General features: G+C 44.5%; 2 protein-coding genes and 2 long non-coding RNA genes across 5 annotated transcripts; 1 reads left to right on the top strand and 3 right to left on the bottom strand.

The window, feature by feature from the left end:
* Nucleotides 1–1,248: 1,248 nt before the first annotated feature.
* On the bottom strand, nucleotides 1,249–5,156 carry LOC114858616 (uncharacterized). The gene is made up of 10 exons (XM_041071502.2): nucleotides 4,915–5,156; nucleotides 3,875–4,048; nucleotides 3,607–3,764; nucleotides 3,340–3,538; nucleotides 3,037–3,133; nucleotides 2,786–2,957; nucleotides 2,309–2,343; nucleotides 2,129–2,237; nucleotides 1,722–1,852; nucleotides 1,249–1,351 (listed from the first exon to the last, which is right to left on the bottom strand). The coding sequence occupies exons 1-10, from the start codon at nucleotides 5,154–5,156 to the stop codon at nucleotides 1,310–1,312; spliced, it is 1,359 nt and encodes a 452-aa protein (XP_040927436.1). The 3' UTR covers nucleotides 1,249–1,309.
* A 459-nt stretch (nucleotides 5,157–5,615) lies between these two features.
* Nucleotides 5,616–14,592, bottom strand: mecp2 (methyl CpG binding protein 2). Its single transcript, XM_029156056.3, has 6 exons — nucleotides 14,448–14,592; nucleotides 12,325–12,505; nucleotides 11,833–12,047; nucleotides 11,554–11,747; nucleotides 11,314–11,450; nucleotides 5,616–10,653 (listed from the first exon to the last, which is right to left on the bottom strand). The coding sequence occupies exons 1-6, from the start codon at nucleotides 14,477–14,479 to the stop codon at nucleotides 8,560–8,562; spliced, it is 2,853 nt and encodes a 950-aa protein (XP_029011889.1). The 5' UTR covers nucleotides 14,480–14,592; the 3' UTR covers nucleotides 5,616–8,559.
* A 123-nt stretch (nucleotides 14,593–14,715) lies between these two features.
* On the top strand, nucleotides 14,716–21,260 carry LOC114858598 (uncharacterized). Of its 2 annotated transcripts, XR_008695100.1 has the most exons (6): nucleotides 14,716–17,887; nucleotides 17,981–20,003; nucleotides 20,164–20,301; nucleotides 20,608–20,800; nucleotides 20,887–21,036; nucleotides 21,123–21,260. It is a non-coding gene; the product is annotated as an uncharacterized LOC114858598 (long non-coding RNA). The 2 variants fall into 2 exon arrangements; XR_003786405.3 differs by having other exon boundaries at nucleotides 14,716–20,003.
* Nucleotides 21,032–22,726, bottom strand: LOC121202342 (uncharacterized). Its single transcript, XR_005897879.2, has 2 exons — nucleotides 21,946–22,726; nucleotides 21,032–21,842 (listed from the first exon to the last, which is right to left on the bottom strand). It is a non-coding gene; the product is annotated as an uncharacterized LOC121202342 (long non-coding RNA).
* Between the last annotated feature and the right edge of the window lie 22 nt (nucleotides 22,727–22,748).

The following is a 22,748-nucleotide window of genomic DNA, read 5'->3' as shown; positions in this document are numbered from 1 at the left end:
GAGCCAATGAGCAGCTGTGTGACTCCTGCTGAAGATGAACACTCGCATTAGAACCAGAGTTTGAGGAGAGCTCAGGGCTAAGTTCTGCTCCTTGTACAACATCTGAAGTTGGTGTGTGATTTTAAGCTGTAGCTCTTCACTCTTATGAGCTCCTGAAACCGAAGTAGCAGGTATTCGCTAAAAACCTCAGAACTATGTACACCCTTGTCTTAGACTTGATCCCAACAGACAAACCCACTGCCTTCTGTCTTCTCATTCTGACGCAGCCGTTGCCTCTGAAGTGAAAAGAAGAGAAACGTGGGGCCACCATCAAGCTACAGACACACACTCTGTGGAGAAACATGAACTCTGGACTCACCTGTCCTATAGGTAGCACTTCTGCTGGCTGCAGCCAAAGAGAGGAGGTGGTAGGAGAACCTCATGGTGCAGAATTCACTGGAGAAGGAGCTGGGAGGGAACAGACCACCGCAGAGTTGGTTAAGCTCCAAGACATCACAGTCTGAGCTCAGTTCACGATTCAGGACTTGGCCAAGTCCATCTCAAGTGCTCATTACTCGAGCTACAGGTTCACACCGCTTACATGCTGGTCTTAGTTCTGGTTCTCTCCATCTCTGTCCTCACACGTTCCAGCACCTGGTTTGAAATGGTCCAAAGGACTGGGCATGCACATAGAACAAAGCTCCAGACTGTAATCTGGGCTAGAACAGTTTGCTCTAGAACACACTTACTTTGAACTTCACACTTTCCCAGGAGGCTGGGTCCGCCTGTATTCTACCTCCATTCCAGCAGGACGACAGGTGGATGCTTGCTTCTTCTGTCGCGCCTCTACTGTTTTCGTGAGAGTCTGATCTGAGCTGCACCATGACTCCTCCTCCTCTTCCTGCTGTCTGCTTTTCATTTTCTCCTTTTGTTTCAGGAGGCTAAAACTTGAGAAAAATCCAAGAGGGTTTCTACTTTTTCATCAGTCTGAACCTTCAGAGGGCTCCAACCCTCGAGGTTCATGGAACCATGGGAGGGTTTGAAGAAAAGGGCCCCTGGATGCAGAAAGTCTAGGGTTCGTTTCAGTGTATTTAGGTTGTTCTGGTTTTGGTGCTTTAGTTTCTAAGTTTGAATTTCTGCTCCTGTCTCCCTCTGGAGTTTGGATTTGTAAATTACTTTCTGGACCCTCAGATTGAGGCAGAATATTTTTTGTTTACTCAATAATTCAAAAATAAACGATGATATAGCTGAGTCGGTGACACACGTCTCTTTAAAATCCAACTGGCCTTTATTGACAAAGAAAAACAAACATTGGGACTCATTCCTTCAGTCACTGAGTTTCTGATCGTCGGCTTCTTAGACTGTAGCGAGGCTAAAGATGACAGGGAAAGAGGTCAGAGGTCACATGGGAAAATATGTAACCCCCGAAATCTCAGTCCAGCCTAATCTGATCACATCTGTGGTTACTGTGGAAACGTCTAACTAGAGCAACCTGGACATTCATGGAGAACTTATCAGGGTTTTGTGAAGGTGAATTAATGTTTGCGTCTTAAACCTGGACACATAAAAGTAAAGTCACAGAGAGAATGACAAGTTATGAATGAACCTTAAGGACACAGAAAAGAAGACTGATCCAGCAGACGAACCAGAACAGCAAGAATAGACTCCAGGCCCTGCAGGACGTTTGCAGCAGATTCTGACATGTTCAAACACTTATACTACACACGTCACAGCTCACCTACCTGTCTGTCTTCCACCAGGATGCTGTAGACCACAGCGGAGGAGCGACGGGCGCGACGACCATGACTTGCTGATGCATTGTGTGTAACGTATGGCAGCATAGTGATGTCTGAGCCATTTGTAGAGCCACGACCTGCAGCAGAGACACAATATGCAGCACATAGATATAAAAGTATGTGTAGAGCCTTTCGTTACCAAGCTCCTGTCCTGTTGAACCAGCTCCCTGTTCAGGTTCGAGAAGCTAACACACTCTCCACCTTTAAGATCAGTCTCTCTCTCTCTCTGCTGTAGGTTTCTTCCTCGTTCCTCGCGAGGGAGTTTTTCCTTCTAAAGTGCCTTAAGATAACTATGTTTTGAGTTGGCGCTATATAAATAAACTGAATTTAATAGATGTAAGACAGGTGCTGACCAAGGACTGAGAGATGAGTCAAGTCTGTGGTCGGAGACACCGGTGTGCTTCTGCAGTCGTCGTCACTATCATCATCCTCCTTCTCCTTCCTCCTGCTCCCTGTGCTCCTCTGATAACAGTGACACAGTGAGTCACAAAGTCACGTCGGTGCTTTAAAATTCACCTCAGACCATCACTAACCTTCATGTGATGAATCCTCTGTTCTGCCAAACACTCTGCAGACACAGGACGGAACTAGCATCAGACCCACAGAATGACACCAACCCTTCATCTGTTCAGTGAGTTCAGCACTGATCTGACCTCAACTCGCAGAGAAGCAGGATGAAGCACAAACACTGAAGATTCTGATTAAAACCAATTCCTTAGGCCGCCTCCACCATGAGGCCTGCAGCCACATGTTTGACCCAATGTGTGACAGCTCAGCCCAGTTTGGACTTGAAGACAAATTTAAATGGTTCCAGGTCAGTTGGCAGCTCTGCTTGTATTAAGTGAACTTTTGTTAACATTCACTACAAATTGGAAAAACAAAAGAAGTAAATACTACATGAATCATTGTTAGAAAACAATCACTCATCTTAGTTTTATGTTTTACATTCATGTTAGTACAAACTGGGCTGACACTACTTGGATGGGCCTCAGCTGTGTCCGAGTCCTCACCTGCGCGCTGCAGCGCCTCCTGCAGCCTTCGCTGAGTCTCTGTGAGCTGTTGCAGCACCTGCAGACTCTGCTGTACTGGGTCTCTGTACCGAACACAAACAGCCAGCAGGACGCACAGGCCAACGCACACCATGAGCCGCCGCAGCAGGCTCACATACACACCGAGCAGCTCCTGGGCACAGAACCATGATACGTACGAGTAAGCCAGGTGACCTGAGCATCATCGCGTCAGCTTATCGGCAGGTACCAACCATGTGTTGATGTTCAGGATGATCGGAGCTCACCACGAACTGGTAGATCCTCCTCTCCAGGTAGAAATTCAGACACACCAAGCCAAGCAACACCAACCTAACACACACACACACACACACACACACACACACACACACACACACACACACACACACACACACACACACACACACACACACACACACACACACACACACACACACACACACACACACACACACACACACACAGTCAGCCGCACCTACTCTACTCTGCCTTCAGCTGGGTTTCGGGCCCTGGAGAGGGTGAAAAGGAGGGCTTACCTGGCTCTGGAAGAGCGCTGGCTGCAGGTGAGGAAGAATGAGGTGAAGAGAGCAGCAGCGTTGTAGCAGCAGGAGCTCAGACTATGAGCCTCCATCAGTAGGAAGTTCTGCAAGAAGGAAACTCTGCTAAAGAGTTCAGACAGGGCCATCTGCTGCTCCCTGGAGACGCTGCTTAGCTCAGAAAACACAGCCCGCAGACCTGGGAGCCGCAAAAGAGGCGTATTAGACAGTGCAGCAAAAACAACATGGATGTAGGACCATTTTTACCTTGAGTAGAGTCTTTGAGGGTGACTCTCAGCTCTTCTCCATTGTTTAGGATCTCCTGCTGTGCCTGTAAGGCAATGCTCTGGGTTTCAATCAGAGCCTCAGCCATCTGCCTGGTAGACTGAAGCTGCTCAACTACACCTGCCGAACTCTCCGTCAACCTGGACACACAACAAATTTAGCTTTTGGCCTTGCAACGTGTCCAGTTTACCCATGCGAGGCATTGCGTCGCCGGTTTACCTCAGCTGAGCGTCACCTGAATTGGGTTCACCTGTGAATGGTGTTCTCAGCGCGGCTCTGCCAGGCTTCAGAGTGCAGGAAGTGACAGATGGAATAGGTGTGGGTGAAAAACTCGGTATAAGTGTTAAAGGCCACAGCATCCATCGCACCTGTACACTTGGTGATGTCTGACCCATCAGGGCATGATGGGAAATCCCTTCCAGAGCTAACACAGAGAGATGCTTGTTAAATACAGGTTAGAAATGACGGCAGGTCAGTTGATGTCACACAAAGGTTAACCAATCAAACACAACGTAACAGCTGTGTTTAGATGTCGATCAGATTAAATACTGGAGAGATATGAAGAGTATGTGCTGCAGTATAAACACACTGTAATTTCATAATAAACATACATACAAATAACAAATACAAATTAATAGTAATTAAATGGCTGCTCCCCACTGTTCAACTCAATAAGAAGTTAGAAGACGAATGTGCAACACATTGTGTACAAGGCCTCAAATTTAATAATAACCTATGTTTCTACGCAAGTTTTTATGCTCAATCACAACTCCAGGAAATATATATTCTATATATCAGTCAAACCAGAGGTTTTATGCCATGTCTCCATCAGCTCCACTTCTAGAATCCCTAAATATAGTTTCTTATGAGACAACAAACAATTTTTTTCCTGCTTTTAGCAGTTCGCAAAAGTTCCTGTAAATTTTTATTCTAGGGAAAAAAATATCAACATCAGTGAAAAGTAACACAGAACAAACCGCAAACGTGGTGCCAGAGCTGGTATCGGTAGCTACTGGATCACAAAACCAGAGACAGACCCACTAACAGCAGCTCACCTGCTATCTGATAACTTTGGAGTGTGTGAGGAGGATGGACACTGGTTCCGAACCAGTAGACTCAACACAGCTTTTGCTCCGGTTTCCTCATACAATCTTCCTGTAACTTTCTGTTGTTAATGATTCAAAGCGAGCGGACGTTTAACAAATTATGTTGATGGAGAATGATAAGTGAAGCATTGGTCACCGAACTAACCCAGTAAACCCGCTGCTCACATGGCCTTGTGTTTCTTACCTGCTCAGGTGACAGTAGGTGAAGCTCAGCGCGATCCGACTTTGGCTCTGTGACGTCAACTCCTTGCAGCGCGTGTCTAGGTGCTTCAAAGCTCGCAACCAACACTCTCCGTACTTTGGTTGAGCGGCGAGCCTCTGCACGCGGCGTAGGTGCGTCCTTCCACGCTCTGAATCCGCATCGCTCCTTAAGGAAGGAGCGAGTCCTAAGAGCACCAAAAGCGCCAGGACCACGCCAACCACCATTTTCACCCCTTTGCATGGAAGTATTTTCAGCCAATCAGAGAGCCGCATTTTGATCGGCCAGAGGTCACCAAGAGGTCACGGCTCTCGTTTGGATGGATTCCAAAACATATGTAATCGCTTTAATAATTAGCTATATCAACTGGAAATTGAAAGCTGTATTAGACCTCTGGACAAACCTTATCAATGAACACAGAGAAAATACAAACACATCATGGTTTTAATAATAGCTGTCTTTTGTCTATGTTGGCTCTAATATTGCTGACATATCTATATGAAGGTGTACATTTGTTACAGCATTCTGTCTATTTGTTTCTATTTTTGTTGTATATAAAAAGTTAAATATTAGCATTAGTCAAAACAAAGACAGACAGTAGAGTCTGTGCGTATGCTAATGTGTTCCAATGACCTGACGAGCTCTGTTGCTTTCGTTGATGTCAGTCATTGAACGAGACATGCACAGGAAGGGGACAACAAACGCTTTTAGTTAGAAAGAAAAATAAGAAAACAGGTAAAAACTAGTTGTCTACAGCGACAGTGTATTGAAGTTTCATTTGAATTCCGACCAGAGAAAAAGCAGAATATTCATCCTCAATATTAGCAACTATGAAGTCACCACACACATCACTACTAAGTCTAGAAACACAACATGGCTGGGCGGACATGGTGGCTTCTGGCAAGACGCACAATATTATAGGCACTAAACTCTGGAACATGCAGTATGGTGGCTGGTTACTGTAGTTGGTGCAGGGTCGGGTCCCGCTCGCAGAGGGACGCTTCATGTCTGCAGACGGAGGCGCCATGGATGCAGAGGAGCTATGTCAGCCTCAGGTGGGTATCAGAACATTGGGCCGGAATCAGAACATTAACACTGAGGCTCCTCCAGAGATACATGAGAACCAGAGGTGGAGTGTAACAGAGTACCTTCACTCAAGCAGAACTCTCAAGAAATAATTCCATGTTCTGTTTTGATGTGTGTTGTTGCTGCTTTTGTTCCACAGCAGTAAAACTGAATTTTTCTGGGTTTTAACTAAAAGTTCTGTTTGTTAACCCTGATGACTTTTTACTGTAAATATACAGAAATCCAGTTTTAAACCTGGTTTTGTTCATCAAATAAGCTGATGAGGCACACGTGGAACATCTGGACTATACATTCATGTTATTAATGGCATTTAGTGCACAACAAAGTACTCGTCACTGCGTTAAAACTCATGATCCTTCGGCCTAGTGCTGCTTCAGACAGTACCTATTTACTTCCGCCTCTGGTTTGAACAGAGCCCCATGTTGGTCCTGGGAGAGATTCAGACATGCAGAATATAGTAAAAACTATGACATATCTGTGGACAGAAAAACTAAAGCACATTATAACCACGACTCCCAGGATGCATTTCATTGACAAACAGCCAATCACTGAGTTCAAGCTGCAGATTTCATGCCACACACAACTTTAGCCAGTTTAGTTCTGGTTAAATGGTGAATGCTTGCACAGCTTTTCTACCTTATCTACTTATCTAGGACTCAGAGCGCTTTGACACTGCATTTCTTTACACAGCAGGGGCAACCTGGGGTTCACTGTCTACCCAAAGACACTTTGGCTTGTTTCTGGATTTTTCTATGATTGGTGGGCGACTACTCTACCTCTTGCCCAGTTAGTCCCAGCAACCACACCCATCCATTTAGGAGGACAGTATCATAACAATATTTATGGCAATTCCCCTATTGCAGCACAAATAGTTTTTTTTAATCTAATCTAATCTAATCTAATCTAATCTAATCTAATCTAATCTAATCTAATCTAATCTAATCTAATCTAATCTAATCTAATCTAGTTTTCAGTTGTCTGCATGCCATCTCTGATATTTGGCTCCTGGAACTAGGTGGCACCACTGAGTCATTGGTGAGAGATAAAATATTCTCACAGGAATCTGTAACCTGAGGGGATCTGATTGTTGTTATCGTGTACTTCTCTGCTTTAGTGTTTCTGGCCACAGCTGTCTTCAAAGCATGAACAGTGGATGTTAGCTTTAACGAGGGTAGGAGCATTTCTATCGATCAGTCAAGTACACATATCGTGAATTAATTCCTCTGTCAGAACCTGTGTCACCAGACATGATTCTACAACTGGGTTGTTTGCTACATTTCACAGAATCTCTGAAGGTTCTGCATGCGAGAATCCCTCCTCCCAAACCTGCACTAACTGTGTAGTTTGTAACACATTGAGTCCACATGAAGCTGAACTAAATCTGCTTCAGGGTTTTACTCCTGTGCATACATGTGCCTCGAGTTGAGGCCTGCAGGGTCTCTGAGTGACATGCAGGCGGTTGATTGTACAAACTGGAGAAGTGCAAACTGTTCCAGACATTCAACATGAAGACACAATAAAACTGAGTCAATTGCCACACTCTGTCATTAACATTAAAAACTAAAATAAAGCTACTGTAGAAGTGGGTTTGGTTTGACATTAAATGCACTTCTTTTGGAAACAAAATGATCCCAAAACAAACAGAGCAAATGAAGACTATTGTGGAAGAATCTCTAAGCTGGAAGAACAACTGTCTGAACCCTTAAGTTTTTCTTCAATGAACTGGTTTGTTTTTGATGCTGTTGCAGTGTCTAATAAAACAAATCAAGAGTTTAAGCGACGCAAATGTTTCAAACTTCTAAACTAGAAGGAATCTGAAGATAAAGATACCAGATTGGCTACCTTTAGAGGGGCATGCTAGACATCACCACCCCTTTAGTATTTACTGTGGGTGGGAAGGGGAAGTAAGAAAACTGATTAAGGTGAAAACCACCGCCCAACGTCATCTCTGAGGCTTTTGATCAAGGATCAGTCAATAGGAGGACCTTTAGTAATAATTAATAGGGACATGAAATAAGGGACCTTCAGTCAGCAGCAAGACAATGGGTCAGGGACCTTTAGTCAATAATATCAGAGTTTAAAGCTGGATAACAGAGACAAAACAATAAACTATCAAAATACCAAATAAAAAAACAGGTTATATTCCGGAAGCAGCGTTTCGTTCCGAGTAATGTGTTAAGCGTTGGTTTTAGTTCCGACCTACCCCTCCCTCGCCACGGAGACTAGCGGGACACAACAGCTGCCTTTTGATTATATGTACACACACTTTTTAATCAGATTTTCCTTTTCATTTGTTTTTCCTAGAAAAAGACAATACGCATTCTCCTCTCTCGCTGCCCGGGTCAGTTATCAAATCCAGAACCTTATAAAGTGTCCAGACAGAGTCAGACAAAGTAGATGTTGCAACAGTCCAAGAAGTTCTGTGTGACTATCACCCTGACTATTCTTCTATCTAAAACACTGTAAAAAGGTGATATCTCTATGGACAGCTCGTTCTCCTGACCTTCCATCCACCAATCAGTAGCTGGTTCCTGATTCACCCAATCAACTGACTCTTTCACTAACAACAGTCCGTGACTCTACGGTTTCCTCTCGGCTGGGGCACGGGACAGAGGACTGGGGAACGATGTCTCTGAGCTCCCTGCCCTCACTTGCTGCCTCTGGCTCTGCCCTATGCCTGGGCCTGCCCTCTGATCCAGTCACAGCACCAATCCCGCTCCCAGCTACTCCAGGAGGTTCAGGAGGCACAGAGCTGGGAGGCCTTGAGGTGCTGTTTGAGCTTCTTTCTCCTCCTAAAACCTCTCTGTTCTCTGATGTCATGGTGGGCTCCCCTCTTCCTTCCATTACGATACATTCCACACCAACTTCTCGGTTCGGCAGCAAGCTTGCTCGACTAGGCCGTGTGGTGCTTAGATCTTGGGGCTGTTCACTCTGATTTTGTTGAGTAGAGGCCAGGTTGGTTCTGGTTAGGCTGGGAGATGGTCGTTGGAATGAGTGGTGCTGCATATGGGGCCTGGTGAGCTGAGAGGGAGCCTGGGACAGGGGTCGTTGCTGTGTTTGAATCTGGTGGAGGTATTGTTGTGCTTGGGATTGTAGTTGAGACTGAGGAGGCCTGGGCTGGGATAAAGACTGTCCGGATTGTGGTCTGTATTGAGTCTGCACATGGTGCTGCAAACTGGGCCTTGTCTGTGATGGGGTCTGTACTTGGTGCCTGGTCTGAGGTTGTCCATGGCTTCTGGACTGCTGTTGAGGGTATGTTTGAGATGGGATTCTGGGCTGAACATGAGACTGAGGTTGGGTTAGGATCCTGACCTGGGACTGCATCTGTGGTTGCGTTGGCCTGTCGTGTTGTGCGAGATGAGGCTGTGAAGGACATTGCTGTTTGAGCTGGGTTTGCAGCTGTGACGGGTGCCTGGGGTGGGTTTGAGGATGGAGCACTGTAGACGACTGAGTCGAAGGATGTGCATGCCTTGTTTGAGGTGGCTGAATGTGTAGAATCAAAGAAGACTGAGGGGCATGCAGAGCTTGTGGCTGGGTTTGATGCTGTGCTTCGGAGTGGATAGGCTGCAACTGGGCCTTTTGGGTGAAGGCCTGGGGCAGACTGTGGGTTTGGGGAGGGGGGTGTTGAGGCCGTGGCTGGGACAGAAAATGCCTGGTAGGAGATGACTGGGATGTGGGGTATCGAGGCTGAGCTGGGGGCTGACCAGGAGAATGTTGTTGGTGATGTGGTTGAGGGGGAGGATGCTGGGGTTCAGATACAGACTGAAGTGCTGGCTTGGACTGTGGTCTAGAAGGTGTTTGTTGCGTAGGCTGAGGCACAGCCTGGTGCTCAACTTCAAGCCTGGGCTGGTTGGAGGGAGCTAGATGGGCAGGACCCTGAGCCAGTGTGGAGGCAGAGGACTGTTGGTGACGACGGTGATGATGATGGTGGTGATGATGGTGGTGGTGCTTGTGAGGTGGTCTGTCTTTTCTTTTGTAACTTTTTGAGGGGCTAATGCTACTGCTGCTGCTGCTGCTACTCCTTCCTCCTGCACCCTGTCCTCCCTTATCACCTGCATCTTCACCTGCTCCCTGTCCTTTGCTGCCTCCGTCACCTGCCACTACTTCACTTTTCTCTTTGTGCTTCCTTCCTTTATGTGTCTTAGGTCCATGTGAATGACCTTCATCTGAAGCAGTGGGCTGCTTCTGTGACTGTGACTGGGTGTCTCCAGACGGAGTGGGCTGAGGATCTAAGGTTCCATCCCCAGCACCTCCTTCCTTCTCTGTAGTAGCCCACCTTCCTGTCTCCATTGATGTAGTTGTTGGCATGTGAATGCTCTCTTTCTCCTCCACTGTCTCTCTCGTTTTACGTTTCTTGATTGGCAGGGCTGTTTCTTGGACAACAGGTTTTGTGGAAGACTCCTTGGCTGCTCTCCGTTTGGCTTCGGCAGCTAAGAGGGCAGCTGTGGCATAGCTTCCAGCTGCTGCACTACCAGCAGTTGATGCTGCCGATGTGGATGCTGTAGGAGCTGATAATGCTGCTGAAGTTGAGGCTGCTTTTCTGCCCCGTTTCTTGGGGGCTGTCTGTGGTGGTGCTGGAAGTTCTTGTTCAGATTTTCTCTTTCTCCCAGGACGGGATTTCAGAGCAGGAGAAACTGCCTGCAGGAGAACAACCACGTAAGCAAGTAACCATAACACCAACCCCCACCAACCAAATTAAACTGCTCGGTGCAACAAATGTTTCAAGCTGTTCCTCCAAGATTAACACTAAATGCAACTTATAATCATTACCACTGTCTCAATTCTTTAAACACTGAAAAATCTTGTCCTTGAAAATTGTTCAGAAGACATTCTTATTACCTTCCAAGGACACAGAGGATAGCAAAGGCTATGAAAGCTCCTAGAGACACTGCTAGAAGCATAGTTTGTAAGAGGATATAGTGGCTACATTACCTGGGTCTGGCAAAAAAAGGACGTTATGAAGGGCTGCAACCATATTTATGAGGACCTTCAAAAGGGTTTCATTCGTTATAAGGACATGAGATGACCCAATCACAGTTAGGTTGGAGAAATCACCTTTATCTTAATCTGAATGGTCTTTAGACTGCAGCCCTCACTAGAAGCTGTATTCCGTGTTTATCTCAGAGGAACCTCTTTTAACTGTTTTTGCAAACAGCTGAAAGTTTATAAATGCTGTCAGCTCATCTAATTAGCATTGTGGGCTGAACAGTGGAGCACCTGTCATTGTCTGACATGACTGCTACAGTACATGCTGTTTGCATATTGATGACAACTCAGACCTTAAGTGCCAGACTGTACCTTCAAGGCAGCAGAGGTTGTGCCAATGGACGAGTCGGTTTTGCTGAAGGGCATCTTGACCAGCAGTTTGCCCGGAGTTTTTTCAACCACACGCTTCATGGCCACGCCCTCTGTAGCCTGCCTCACCTTTCCACTGCCTACGTACATTATACCCGATTGCAGATGACAGGAAACAAATTAACCTTGGAAGTAGTTCCATGCTGTGATTTCCTTCTAGGGTCCATGTAAACGGTTGCATACCTTTGGGACGCCCACGACCTCGTCCTGATGGTTTCACCACCTTTGGTTTCTTAGGAGGCCGTTTCTCACGCCGTGATGGGCTTCCCCGTCCCGTGACAGTGAAGTCAAAATCATTTGGGTCAGTGGTTGTGTCACCAACCTTCTGAAAGTAGGCAATAAGTTCGACCTTGGAACGAAATGCCTTCCCCTCTGAGCTGAACAGTAAAAGCAAGACAACAGGACATTATCACTAACATTATCTCACAGAAAACCTGAAACAGTATTGGCACTGTGCCTTACTTGATCAAGTAGACATCAAACTTCCCTGCTGAGCGCCCCGACTTCCTCTGTTTGAGCTTTCGAGTCCAACCTTCAGGGAGTGATGGGTCATCATACAGTGGCCCACGGTCACGGATGACGGAGCGCCGCTGTCTAAGAGAACCTGCAGAACCAGCTGCCGGCTCTGACTCCAGTGCTGACTCAGGTTCTGAGGGACCTGCCACTGGTTCTGACACCTGCAGGGAGACAGTGAGATGAAACCAGCACAACAAGATGCTTACTGTACTGTTTAATCAAACTCCGCCATTTCAGACCCCAGTCTTCCCTTCAGCCACACAGAAACCTTGGTCCCAGCTCAAAATTTTTTTTCTAGTTTGCAATCTCTTCAGTTCAGCTACGGTTTCTTGATATATTATAATGTATAATATTTAGTGTTTGGTGGGTCACAAAACTCTGAAGTATCTTGAGAAGTTCACCTGGTTTTGACTTCTCTGACCTGTTAGCTGTTGTTACCTGAGTCTGTGACTCCACCGCTGTCTGTGTCCGGCTGGTTGTTGGAGGTGTGGGCCCTTCTCCACGCTCAGCATGACGGCGCTCCCTGCGGGCCTTTTTGGTCTTACCTTGGGATCTTTCTTTCTCGCTGGCAGGGTGCTGAGGGTGAACAGTTCCTTCCTCACCCTCCCGACCCTCCTCACTGTGTAAACCAGATGACATCATCTATTACCGGGACTTCACTGGTGACATCAGGTGATTATGGCTGAACCTCCCTCCGAGATATAAATATTTCCTGTATGCATGTGTAGGCTTCATTGTTCAGGGAGGCAATAAGATGTCCAATGATGACAAACAAGGAACCAAGTGTGTGGCTATTTTTCAGCCGTCAGCTAGGTATTTCTTCCCCAGTTACTGCTTACATTAGAGAATAGTGTTACAGACTCGTTTTCCCCATCTTTAAATATCTACTGTAAATTTGTCACTCCTGTTTTTTTTTGTAGAATCAAGATCTCATTATTCCAATGAAACATAATCATGAAGCCTCATTGTTTGTGAAGGAGATAAGGATTTAAAAGTTTGGCTACAGGTCGGCAGATTTGAGCCTAAACATCCATGACCACCAAAATGTCTTCCTTGTGAACTTTTGCATTTGCAAAACATATAACAAAGTCAGAAATATGATGTCACCACACTTAATGATTCTACTTCAGTCTACACTTGAGCTAATAGTGTCACGTATGAGGTAAAATTAAACTTTTACTGGAAAACAGCTGGGTCAAATATCTTATTCACACACAATAACACTGTTGTTGAAAGCACAAGAAAGTTTTCATATTAGTCCACTGTGAACTACAACTGCTACCACACGCTTGACTAATGAGCCGCTGTGGTGGGTTTTCTCTGTCAGAGGAGAAATTAAAGTAAAGGCTGGTAGTTAAAAAGCTCCTGACTTTACCTGTAGCGCTCAGTGAAGTTGCAGAAGCAACCTCCTAAGGTTTAATTCTGAAACCAGCAAGATGTCTTATCCATGTGCTGATACACAGTAAGCAGCAGCAACCAATTTAATTCACATATTTGCCACTTTCTACATGTCTGTATTTACAGGTTGACTGTCAACAGAATAAAACCGGAAGGTAAAAGCATGTATTTCAAAATCTCAAACCCAACCTGAAAAACTGAAAAACTCACCAGGGTCAGAATTTAGCAGTGGACTCACTGATGGGACTTTGCACCACTCTGGTAGGTAACACTCACAAATGCACAATAACACCAGTTTATGTCTACCCCTGATCACCGAACGTGTAATAATGGGTTTGTCAAGTGTGATGGACAGACGCCGGGTGCAGTGTGAGAGCTCCCTCTGACCCAGTGACGGCTGGGACTGGTTCCAGCACCACTGTGACCATTTCAAGCAGAGTGGTGTATGGTGATGGATGTGTTACGGTGAGGGAATCTCCAGTTGCGTTTAAATGTGTATCAAATTTTGTAAATGCGTCTGAGTGTGTTGATGATGCTGAAGCTGCAGGTGGAGGTTCAGTCAGAATCATCCACAGGAAGTGAGCTGAAAACGCACGCGCTATGACCCCCCCCCCACACACACACACACACAAACACATTGCTGGAGCTGCCTGGCTCGGCGGCTCAGAGGCACCTGCGTGTTAATTATAGTAATAATCATGAGACGGCACAGTGTCAGGGTTAACCCAGGTTGTGGGCAGCGGTCACAACACTTCGCCACACATGAACACACTCTCTGTGTTTGCTAACCGCTAGCAGCCCGTTAGCTCCCCCTCGTCTGACGGAGGCGGGTAGACACATCGCCGGTGAACGGGGCTGAGATGTTTATGGAGGGCACAGAACCGGCGAGCCGCGGCCTGACTTCCGGGGGAGTTGTGTAAAAGTCAGAGCAGCCCCTCGGCACACGGTCAGCGAAGTAACCTGAAGCTAAGCTTTGCTCTGGCTAAAGTACGGACTTAGCAGTAAGTTGGTGACGTATTCCCGCTAACCCCGCTCCGCCGTGACAGGCCGGGGTAAAAATCAACGCACTTTTACTTCAATAAAAACAGACGATAGGAAAAGCTCGGTGGCGGCAGCAGGGTCGTTGCTTTAACGGTGGATAAAATATAAAAAAAAACACTTACAGTCTCTCCTCTCCGCTCTCCACGGCGGCCATTTTTATTTAAATAAATAATTTTATATTTTAAAAAAAACCCTCCAAACATCTCTGCTCTCTCCTGCTGCACCCCGCCCCCTCCGATTCTAACAGCCGTCATATGCTAAAGCATCGCGAGATCTGCAGGGCGATGAGATCAAAACTGTGTAGGGGCGGTGTAGTCACGCGAGTTGTGATTAGAACGAGACGTTCAGGATCTGTCAATTAAAAAGCTCTAAAAGTCTCAATAATAACAGGTCAGTTTTTAAAAGATTAAAACGCTTAGAATAACGTCATAATATATATACACATATAGTTAAGCAGCTCACAAGAAAGCAGTATTAGGTACCAAAAAAAAGATAAAGTGTTTAAAGTATAACTAAATATATATACACAAATTACAATACACATTGACTTGTGGAGTGCAGACGTGTTTTCTCTCTGCTTCCTCCTTTACTTGTTTGGCAGGGTCTGTGAGCAGCCTGATTTGCTATTTTGGAAAATTTTTCACCATGGAGCCAATCAACTGGTCACTCAGCACATTGGACAAAGTTTTTTCACAAAGAAAAGAATCTCCGGAAGAACTACTCTGCCCCTCTGGGACTTTTGCCTTTGGTAACGTGCGGGATGTTTGGGAGTCCTGGTGCCCCGTGTGTCTGGAACCACTGTCCATTGAGGATGGAGAGGATCTATTCATATTTTGGACTTTGATAACAGGGCTACTCATAATTGGATTAAGTGGTGCCCTGCTTTATCGGAAGATTGGAAAATCTGAGGTTGCCTCATTGGCCCGTCCGCCGACCACAGAGGAAAAAGTGCTTCTGGGGTCTATGGGCACCTGACTAACGGAATTACATCAGAGAACAGCCTGGATCAATGGACTGATCAGTAACATCTCAGCCCATCTGGGAGAAGACAGGTGGGAAACATCCACAGACATACTGCGTACTTTGTGAGAACGGTGACAGCCTTGTCTGTCAGCCTCAAGGAAATGTTGCGTGATTAATGGACCCGAAGGAGGCAATGGAGCCCTGGGTGTCAGGACTCGAGGCAGGCGGCGGACCCACATGCACAGCACCGAGGCAGGATAATGATTAAACACGGGTTTATTGCAATAAGCAGAGTAAGGCGGTCCAGGTCATACACAAAAGATCTCGGACTTAAACACAGACGGGGAGCAAGCGATCTCAGGTCCAGTAGACAGGCAGGGTTCGTACACAGGAGGTCACGGTAAAAGTACAGGCAGGGATCAGGCAAAAACTCACGGTCGGTTAGTTAGTCCAGGGTCAGGCAGGATACATGGTGCAAGGCAAAACAGGAACAAAACACGAGGAAACTTCAAGGCGCTCAGGAAACTCACGAAACTCAGGAGACACAAGAAACTCGGGGACTCAGGAAACTCAGGAAACTCGGAAAACTCAGGAGACACAAGATACTCGGAACTCTCCAGAAACACGGGACACTAATGAAACTCGACAATCTGGCAAAGGACTATGGAACAGGTGGTGGCTAAATACACAGTGATTACATAATTACTGACAGGTGTGGATACTGAGAACCGGTAAGTGGACAGCTGACTGGAACAGGAAGTTAACAAAATAAAACAGGACATGGCGTGACGACAGGAAACAACTAGAAACGAAACCCAAATCATGACACTGGGTCCTGACAGGTCAAATTCTTGATCTAGACAAAGAAGTCATAGATCCAAATGCATTACATTGGATGTATTAATTCTATTCCTCTCCCCTTCCCCCTCCCTTTCCCAGTTTCGATCTAGCTTAACAGCTGTGCTCCTATCTTCTCATCATTGTGACTCCCTTCAGGGACAACTGTAAACATCTTGGTTTGCCTTGGTCATACAACTACAAACATTCACTATACTGATGCAGATACACCCCCTCCCCTTCTCCCCAAGACCAGTCTCACCGTCTGCTCAGCGACATTAAGTGTTGTTCCTGGGATCTGTTGGAGCCACTGTCCCAACTTGGGAGTTGTAGCCCCTAGTGTTCTTATTACCACAGGTATCACCTGTGCCCTAAGTATTTCTCGATCTTTTCATGCTCCTTTCTTCCTGATGTTGCTATCACCTGGGGTTGCTACATCTATCACTACAGCCTTGTTCTCTTGTTTCTCCACTACTGTGTTGAGTTGGTTGACCATTGCCAGTTTGTCAGTCTGTATCTGAAACTCCCATAGGATCTTAGCTCTTTTATTTAGCCCTGGTTCCCGGGCGACGTTCAAGTTGGTGTGACTCGTATGTTCTCACTGCGTAAAGAGGTAGGCAGATAAGGGCCCAGACTGGCTTTTTTGTTGCTAATCCAACCGGGATACGAGCACTGCCACAGTACTATCCAGTCTGCTGTTATATATATATAGAGAGATTAATTGTGGTTAATTGTCTAAGTGAACGCTGGTGCTATTGGCTGCTACTGCTCACTTGAATCACCAGAGTCTGTACATCAACGTGTTTCTCTACTGCCTCAAAATGTTGTTCACTAAAACCTAGTTTTGGTCGGTGCTCTTTTGGGCCACAACTCTTCATCTACCCGTCAATCTACCAGTCAATGGAAGAGGTCTAGCCCAGTTACTGTGAGAAATGGAAAGTGACACCGCTGGCTATTCCTCCTTCAAACATTTTTGAATCCAGGGTAATGCAACCATCTGGACCCACCCCCACTATCATTGCCACAATATATCGCCCACCCTAAACCTAATAAGGAGTTATTAAAAGACTAATAGTATTCCTGACTCACCTCTCCACACTCTCCTCCAATGTTGTACTTCTGGGGGACTTCAACATCCACATTGACAATGCTGCCTTGCTGACTGCAAGGTTGAAGACGTTCCCTTGTCTGACCATATGCTCATAACTTTTAGTGTTAACCTGTCATTATCGAAAACCATCACACTGCGGACCATAGCCTAACATAACATTAACAACATTAATATGGAAATGCTTTAACTGTGTCTCTAATATAGACAACTTTTCCACTCCTGATAAGTAATCTCTCTCTACAATAATAGTTACACAGTCTCCTAAATACCCTGGCTCCACTCAAGACTACCATGGCTCAGCGTGAGCGAGCAGGAGTGCAGGACCCAAACGCACAGCTTGGGAGACAGGACTTAAAGCAAACAGGGTTTATTGGTTTTAAAACCAAGCGGCAGGCAAAAACGGAATCAAGCAGGCAATTGTCAAAACCCGTAGTCAAAAGATCCTGCAGAGGTACAAGCAGGGACAAGGCAAAAACATGGTCAAGGTACAGGCACGAGTCAAAAAAACATGGACTTATTAGAATTTACTGGAAGACTGACAAACCAGGTGCTTGAACAAAGGCAAACAAGAGTGTTGAGTATTGGTGCTCACATGCCGGAGAGTAATTACTGATCGGAAACAGCTGGTGATCACATGACTGAAAAGCAAAGGTGAACTAAGCATGACAAGACAGAACAATAGGAACAGGAACAATCCCGGTTCATGACAAAAACAAAATCTGACAGCTTAACCCGTTCTTCTAGGTACACTTCTACTTTCAGATTGCTTAAAGCTAAAGGGCGTCAACTTGAACGACTTTATAGAAGGACAGGTCTCACTGTAAGTAAAGATCTATATTATAATCATATCTCTTACTATAAAAACTGTATAACACAAGCTCAATCCAAATACTAATTTGCTTTAATTACTTCAAATGCTGGAGATTCAAAAATTCTCTTTTCTCTGCTCAGAAATAATTGTAAACAATTTCATGTTTAAATGTAGAACGGGGGGCAGAGCTTTTAGCTACCAAGCTCCTCTCCTCTTGACCCAGCTACCTCTTTAGGTTTGAGAAGCTGACACACTCTCCACCTTTAAGATTAGGCTTAAAACCTTCCTTTTTGATAAAGCTTATAGTTAGAGATGGTTCAGGTCACTGGCAATGATTGTTAGTCACAGGAACCATCTCCTAGTTAAGCTGCAATAGATATAGACTGCTGGGGGACTTAATTCATACACTGAGCTCCTCTGTTTTCTTCTACCTCTTCTGTCCAATAACCTCCCATCATTGTCCTATGTTTAACTAACCTTGTCTCTTTCTCTCCAGTAGTTGTGCTTCTCTCTCTCTCTCTCTCTCTCTCTCTCTCTCTCTCTCTCTCTCTCTCTCCTCCACTCTGTCCTCACCTATAGGTACATGTATCATTGGACTCAAAGTTTGGTGTCTGTGATGGGCAGCTGCGGATCCAACCATCCTGCCTGCATCCAGTCCCTGGTCCTACCATCCTGCCTGTGCTCTGTTGTTGCTGGTTGTTGCTTGTTGTTGTGCTTTTCTCTCTCTCTATCCTGTTACCCCAACTGGTCAAGGCAGATGGCCGCCCACATCCAGCCTGGTTCTGCTGGAGGTTTCTTCCTCGTTTGAGAGGGAGTTTTTCCTCTCCACTGTTGCTGTCAAATTAAATGCTTGCTGTATGTGGGATTTGTTGGATTTAGTTGTGTGAGGTTTTAAACCTTACTTTGTAAAGTGCCTTGAGATAACTTTGTTGTGATTTGGCGCTATATAAATAAAATTGAATTGAATTGAATCGAATAGGAACATGATAGTTGATGTGACTCATTGGAGTTGACTCATTTGAAGTGACATATTCATCCAGCTGCAGCCAGGTTTCAGTGAGACAGAACAGATCTATGTGATGGTCAGTTATCAAGTCATGTATTAACAAGGATTCAGGTGAGAGAGATGTGATATTTAATAAACCACACTTTATTAACTTACTGTTACTTTGTTCTGTAAGAGGAACTGTTTTGATGTTTATTAAATTCTGGTAAGTCACTCTTGTTTGATTTGTGTGTGACTTGTACAGTTTAGGTGGTCGGGGAGCAGACACAGTCTCTATGCGATAACTAAGACTAAGAGTGGGTGGCGGCTGTAGAGAACGTGCAGAGAGGCGTGTAAGACTGCGACTCTGCGTCCTGGGCTCCACTCTGAGTTGTCACGGAGTGGGGAGACTAAGCAACAGAGAGCAGAGAGGCTCCGCCCAATGTGGGATGGACGCTGTCTCTTCTAATCAGCCCAGGTTTTCCCCCAAAAGTGCTCCAATTAGTCGATTTAGTCCAATTATTACTCCAATTAAAGACCAAAGTCCATTTATTTGGTAATGTATATGATATTTGTTGTATTTTATGTATGTTTTAACTGTATGGTGACCTTGAGTGCCATGAAAGGCATCTAAAAATAAAATGTATTATTATTATTGTTATTAATTGTCGTCAGGTAATAAGATGGCCCTCTCTGTCACATACACAAAATGTGACTCACTATTTTCCTTTATTTACAGGTAGCCCTGTCCAAAAATCTTTCTCTCTTTCATTGCTCATTTTAATCTATTTTGTTTAGGTCCACTTTTACAACCCAAAAATGCAGTTGTGGAAAACTGAAGCGACAATATAACCATACCATATTTCACAGAGGCGGAGTTGGAGGTTTTAATGCAGGCATATGAGCTGATTATTGTAAGAAAAAGCAATACAGCTGCATCAGCGAAGGACCGGGAGTGGGCGAGTAAATGCGTAAGTTCATTTAATTAGTTATGTTACCCTCTACTCTTTTATTGTAATGGAAAATTAAATATAACTTACACATTGTTTGAACTATTAATTTCACAAGATTCGAATAATATTGGATAATAGTAATATTCTTGTTTAATAAGGTGTAATCCTTCTGAAACAGGAAAAACTCCAGGTCAAAATGAAACACAAAACCACCCCTACCCCTCACCCCATCTGAGGAGTTCGCCAGTGGTTGATGGCATTCTTGGGAGCACTTCATTACACACTACCTCCCACAACATGAGTAACTTAGTGAAATGTACATTTACAGCAGTAGTACTAATTTATATTATTTTTTTATTACTTTAAATCAACTACTATGTTTGTCACTAGGACTTTTTAATCTGCTTAACATTATTTTACTATATGCTGCATAGACTTCTACAATGTTGTAGTACTTTGACGTTATTTTACATTGATCTATGGCTTGCATTGTCTTCCAGTTACTAACGGACAGTTTTTGTTATTGGGCCCTTCAGGAACAACACAGTCTGTGACATGTGTAAGTGATTTGTTGCATTTATTTAGTTGCATTAAAATTTTTTGTTGTTTTATTCCACTGTAGGATGAAGAGACCACTTCTGCTGTGACAGAATTTAACAGTGCTGCTAGATCCACAGAGGTCTACCATATACAGTAACACATAACCCATTTTAACATTAGGTAGGAGTAAAAGTGTCATTGTCCTTTCACAAAACATACCTGGGGACTTCCATGCAGATGAGGGTCCATCTACCTTATCACTCAATCTACACAGTGTAAGAATTTGTCTGCAGTTATATTTGCATTGCATAATGTTTAATATATAATTCTATAACAATTTTCCTTTTTATTGCCTTCCTAGTTGCCAGCAAATGAGCTATAGAAGGTCCATCTTCATCAACAAATCAAAAAGAGTGACTTTAAGATGGACCTTATACAGCTCAAAATAGAAAAGTGACTGGCTATTAAAAAGGCTAAACTCGAAAGAAAAATACTGGAGCATCGCCTTGAGGTTAGAACTTTATTTCAACATTGCTGAACACACCCACACTTCAAATTGTAATAATAATGTAAATAATATTCTATTTTATTTTTCAGGACATAAAAGAACAATGCTTTGGTGCAGAAACGTTTTTAAAGTGATTCTGACACATCATGTGTCTTAAGAGTCTTCCATCTCTGTGGTCTACTTGGTTCACTACTGGATCCTCTTGCTCATCTTCAGTGGGACAAGGAGGGTGGCTTGCTCCTCGTATTGTGGCAATGTTGTGAAGGACAACACAAGCCACTATAATGTCACATGCCCTCTCTGGACTGACCCTGAGGCCACTTAGATACTGACACCTCGACTTCAGAATGCCCAAGGTTATCTTCACCTTGGTCCGTGTTCTGCTGTGGGCCTGGTTGAACTGTGTCTGTGTTTGAGGGTAAGGTGACATCAAATAGGGCAGACAAGGGGACCCTCTGTCCCCCAGCAAGTAGCCATTGTAGTGTCCTGTGATTGAAATGTGTAAAACAATAAAACAATACAGTAAAACCAAGAACAAGAACTGTAAATTTCAACATATCCTGTTGAAACGTGTGGCATAGTGATAACTCCCTTAAACCTTGGAATCATGTACTGACCATGGCCATTTTGCGTTAACATCTGCGATGGGATGCATCACATATTACCTAGTTAGTGGAAACAGTAATGTTTTCTTGACACCAAAAGATTCTGGACAGGAAATATTAGTTACCTGCACATTGATACTGTGAAATGACTTCCTATTCAATAGGAATGTGGGTGCCATTGATGCACCCAATCAATTGGAAACCCTGAAATGGAAGTAATAAAGTAATACGAAACATGTATGTGTGCAGTACGTCCGAGGTGTACGCAGTAAAATATGTGTCGTATATTATTTTAGACAAGACAAACCTGCAACTCTGTGGAATTCTTCTTTGATTGACACGCAGAGGTTTGTGGCCAGGGAACTGTACAAAATTGTGCAAGAACCCTTTCAGTGCTAGACATACGGTATGAACGGCTCTACACACCGTTGCCTTTCCCACAGGCTCTGCATCGCCCAAATTACACAAAAAATGTCTTGACGCAAAAGAAAGAAAAACTACGCACAGAATGCTTTCTGTGGTAAGCGCACACCCGCGGTTTGTTATGTTTGAAATGAAAGGTTCCTTAAATTAACGATTCTTCTGAAAAACGATAACGCTCCTTCAAATATTAAAACATTGGGCCTTATGACTCTCTGCACACATTTCAGCAGCCTTTGCTTGTTTCTGCTGGTGGTCACGTAAATTACGTAAAAACTTCACGCTTGCCGTACATCAAAAAGGGAAACGAGAATAGCTTAAAACAGGACTTCCTTTATAAAATAAAGGTCTTCACAGAAGAGGCAGGTTATAAATCTGTGACACACCCATTAAGTAATGGTTCTTGGGAACTTTTCCATAGGTCATTGTTAGATTTCGGCAGAAAACCCGTTTAAGTTTTTTTTACATATAAAACATTGCCTTATCAACAACAGATTGAAGCGGTTTAAATTCAGTGTGTTCATACGTTTAGCTGGAGTAGAGAACGTAGAGCTGCATTTGACCAGAGTTGCTGACTTACAGTATTTACAATGGCGAAGTCACAAAACCCTTACTGTCTAAACACCTGCTTTTATTTTCAAAGTGCACAACCGGAAACGGCTTTTATTGCAGTGGCTTGTAGCGAGCGGA

The sequence above is a fragment of the Betta splendens genome, chromosome 7 (assembly GCF_900634795.4).
Source record: "Betta splendens chromosome 7, fBetSpl5.4, whole genome shotgun sequence".
NCBI classification, from domain to species: Eukaryota; Metazoa; Chordata; class Actinopteri; order Anabantiformes; family Osphronemidae; genus Betta; species Betta splendens.
The sequence above is the reverse complement of the archived record's forward strand: the minus strand, read 5'-3'. Positions and strand labels throughout refer to the sequence as shown.

Excerpts from the sequence above, each read along its gene's own strand:
- LOC114858616 (XM_041071502.2), bottom strand. The coding sequence starts at position 5,156 with ATGGTGGTTGGCGTGGTCCTGGCGCTTTTGGTGCTCTTAGGACTCGCT. Across the intron at positions 3,134-3,339 it reads CAGCGCTCTTCCAGAGCCAG|GTTGGTGTTGCTTGGCTTGG; the intron begins GTAAGCCCTCCT and ends TGTGTGTGTTAG. Across the intron at positions 1,853-2,128 it reads GACTCATCTCTCAGTCCTTG|GTCGTGGCTCTACAAATGGC; the intron begins GTCAGCACCTGT and ends TCTCTGCTGCAG.
- mecp2 (XM_029156056.3), bottom strand. The coding sequence starts at position 14,479 with ATGGCCGCCGTGGAGAGCGGAGAGGAGAGACT. Across the intron at positions 12,048-12,324 it reads CGGTGGAGTCACAGACTCAG|GTGTCAGAACCAGTGGCAGG; the intron begins GTAACAACAGCT and ends GTCTCCCTGCAG. Across the intron at positions 11,451-11,553 it reads AGGTCGTGGGCGTCCCAAAG|GCAGTGGAAAGGTGAGGCAG; the intron begins GTATGCAACCGT and ends TAATGTACGTAG.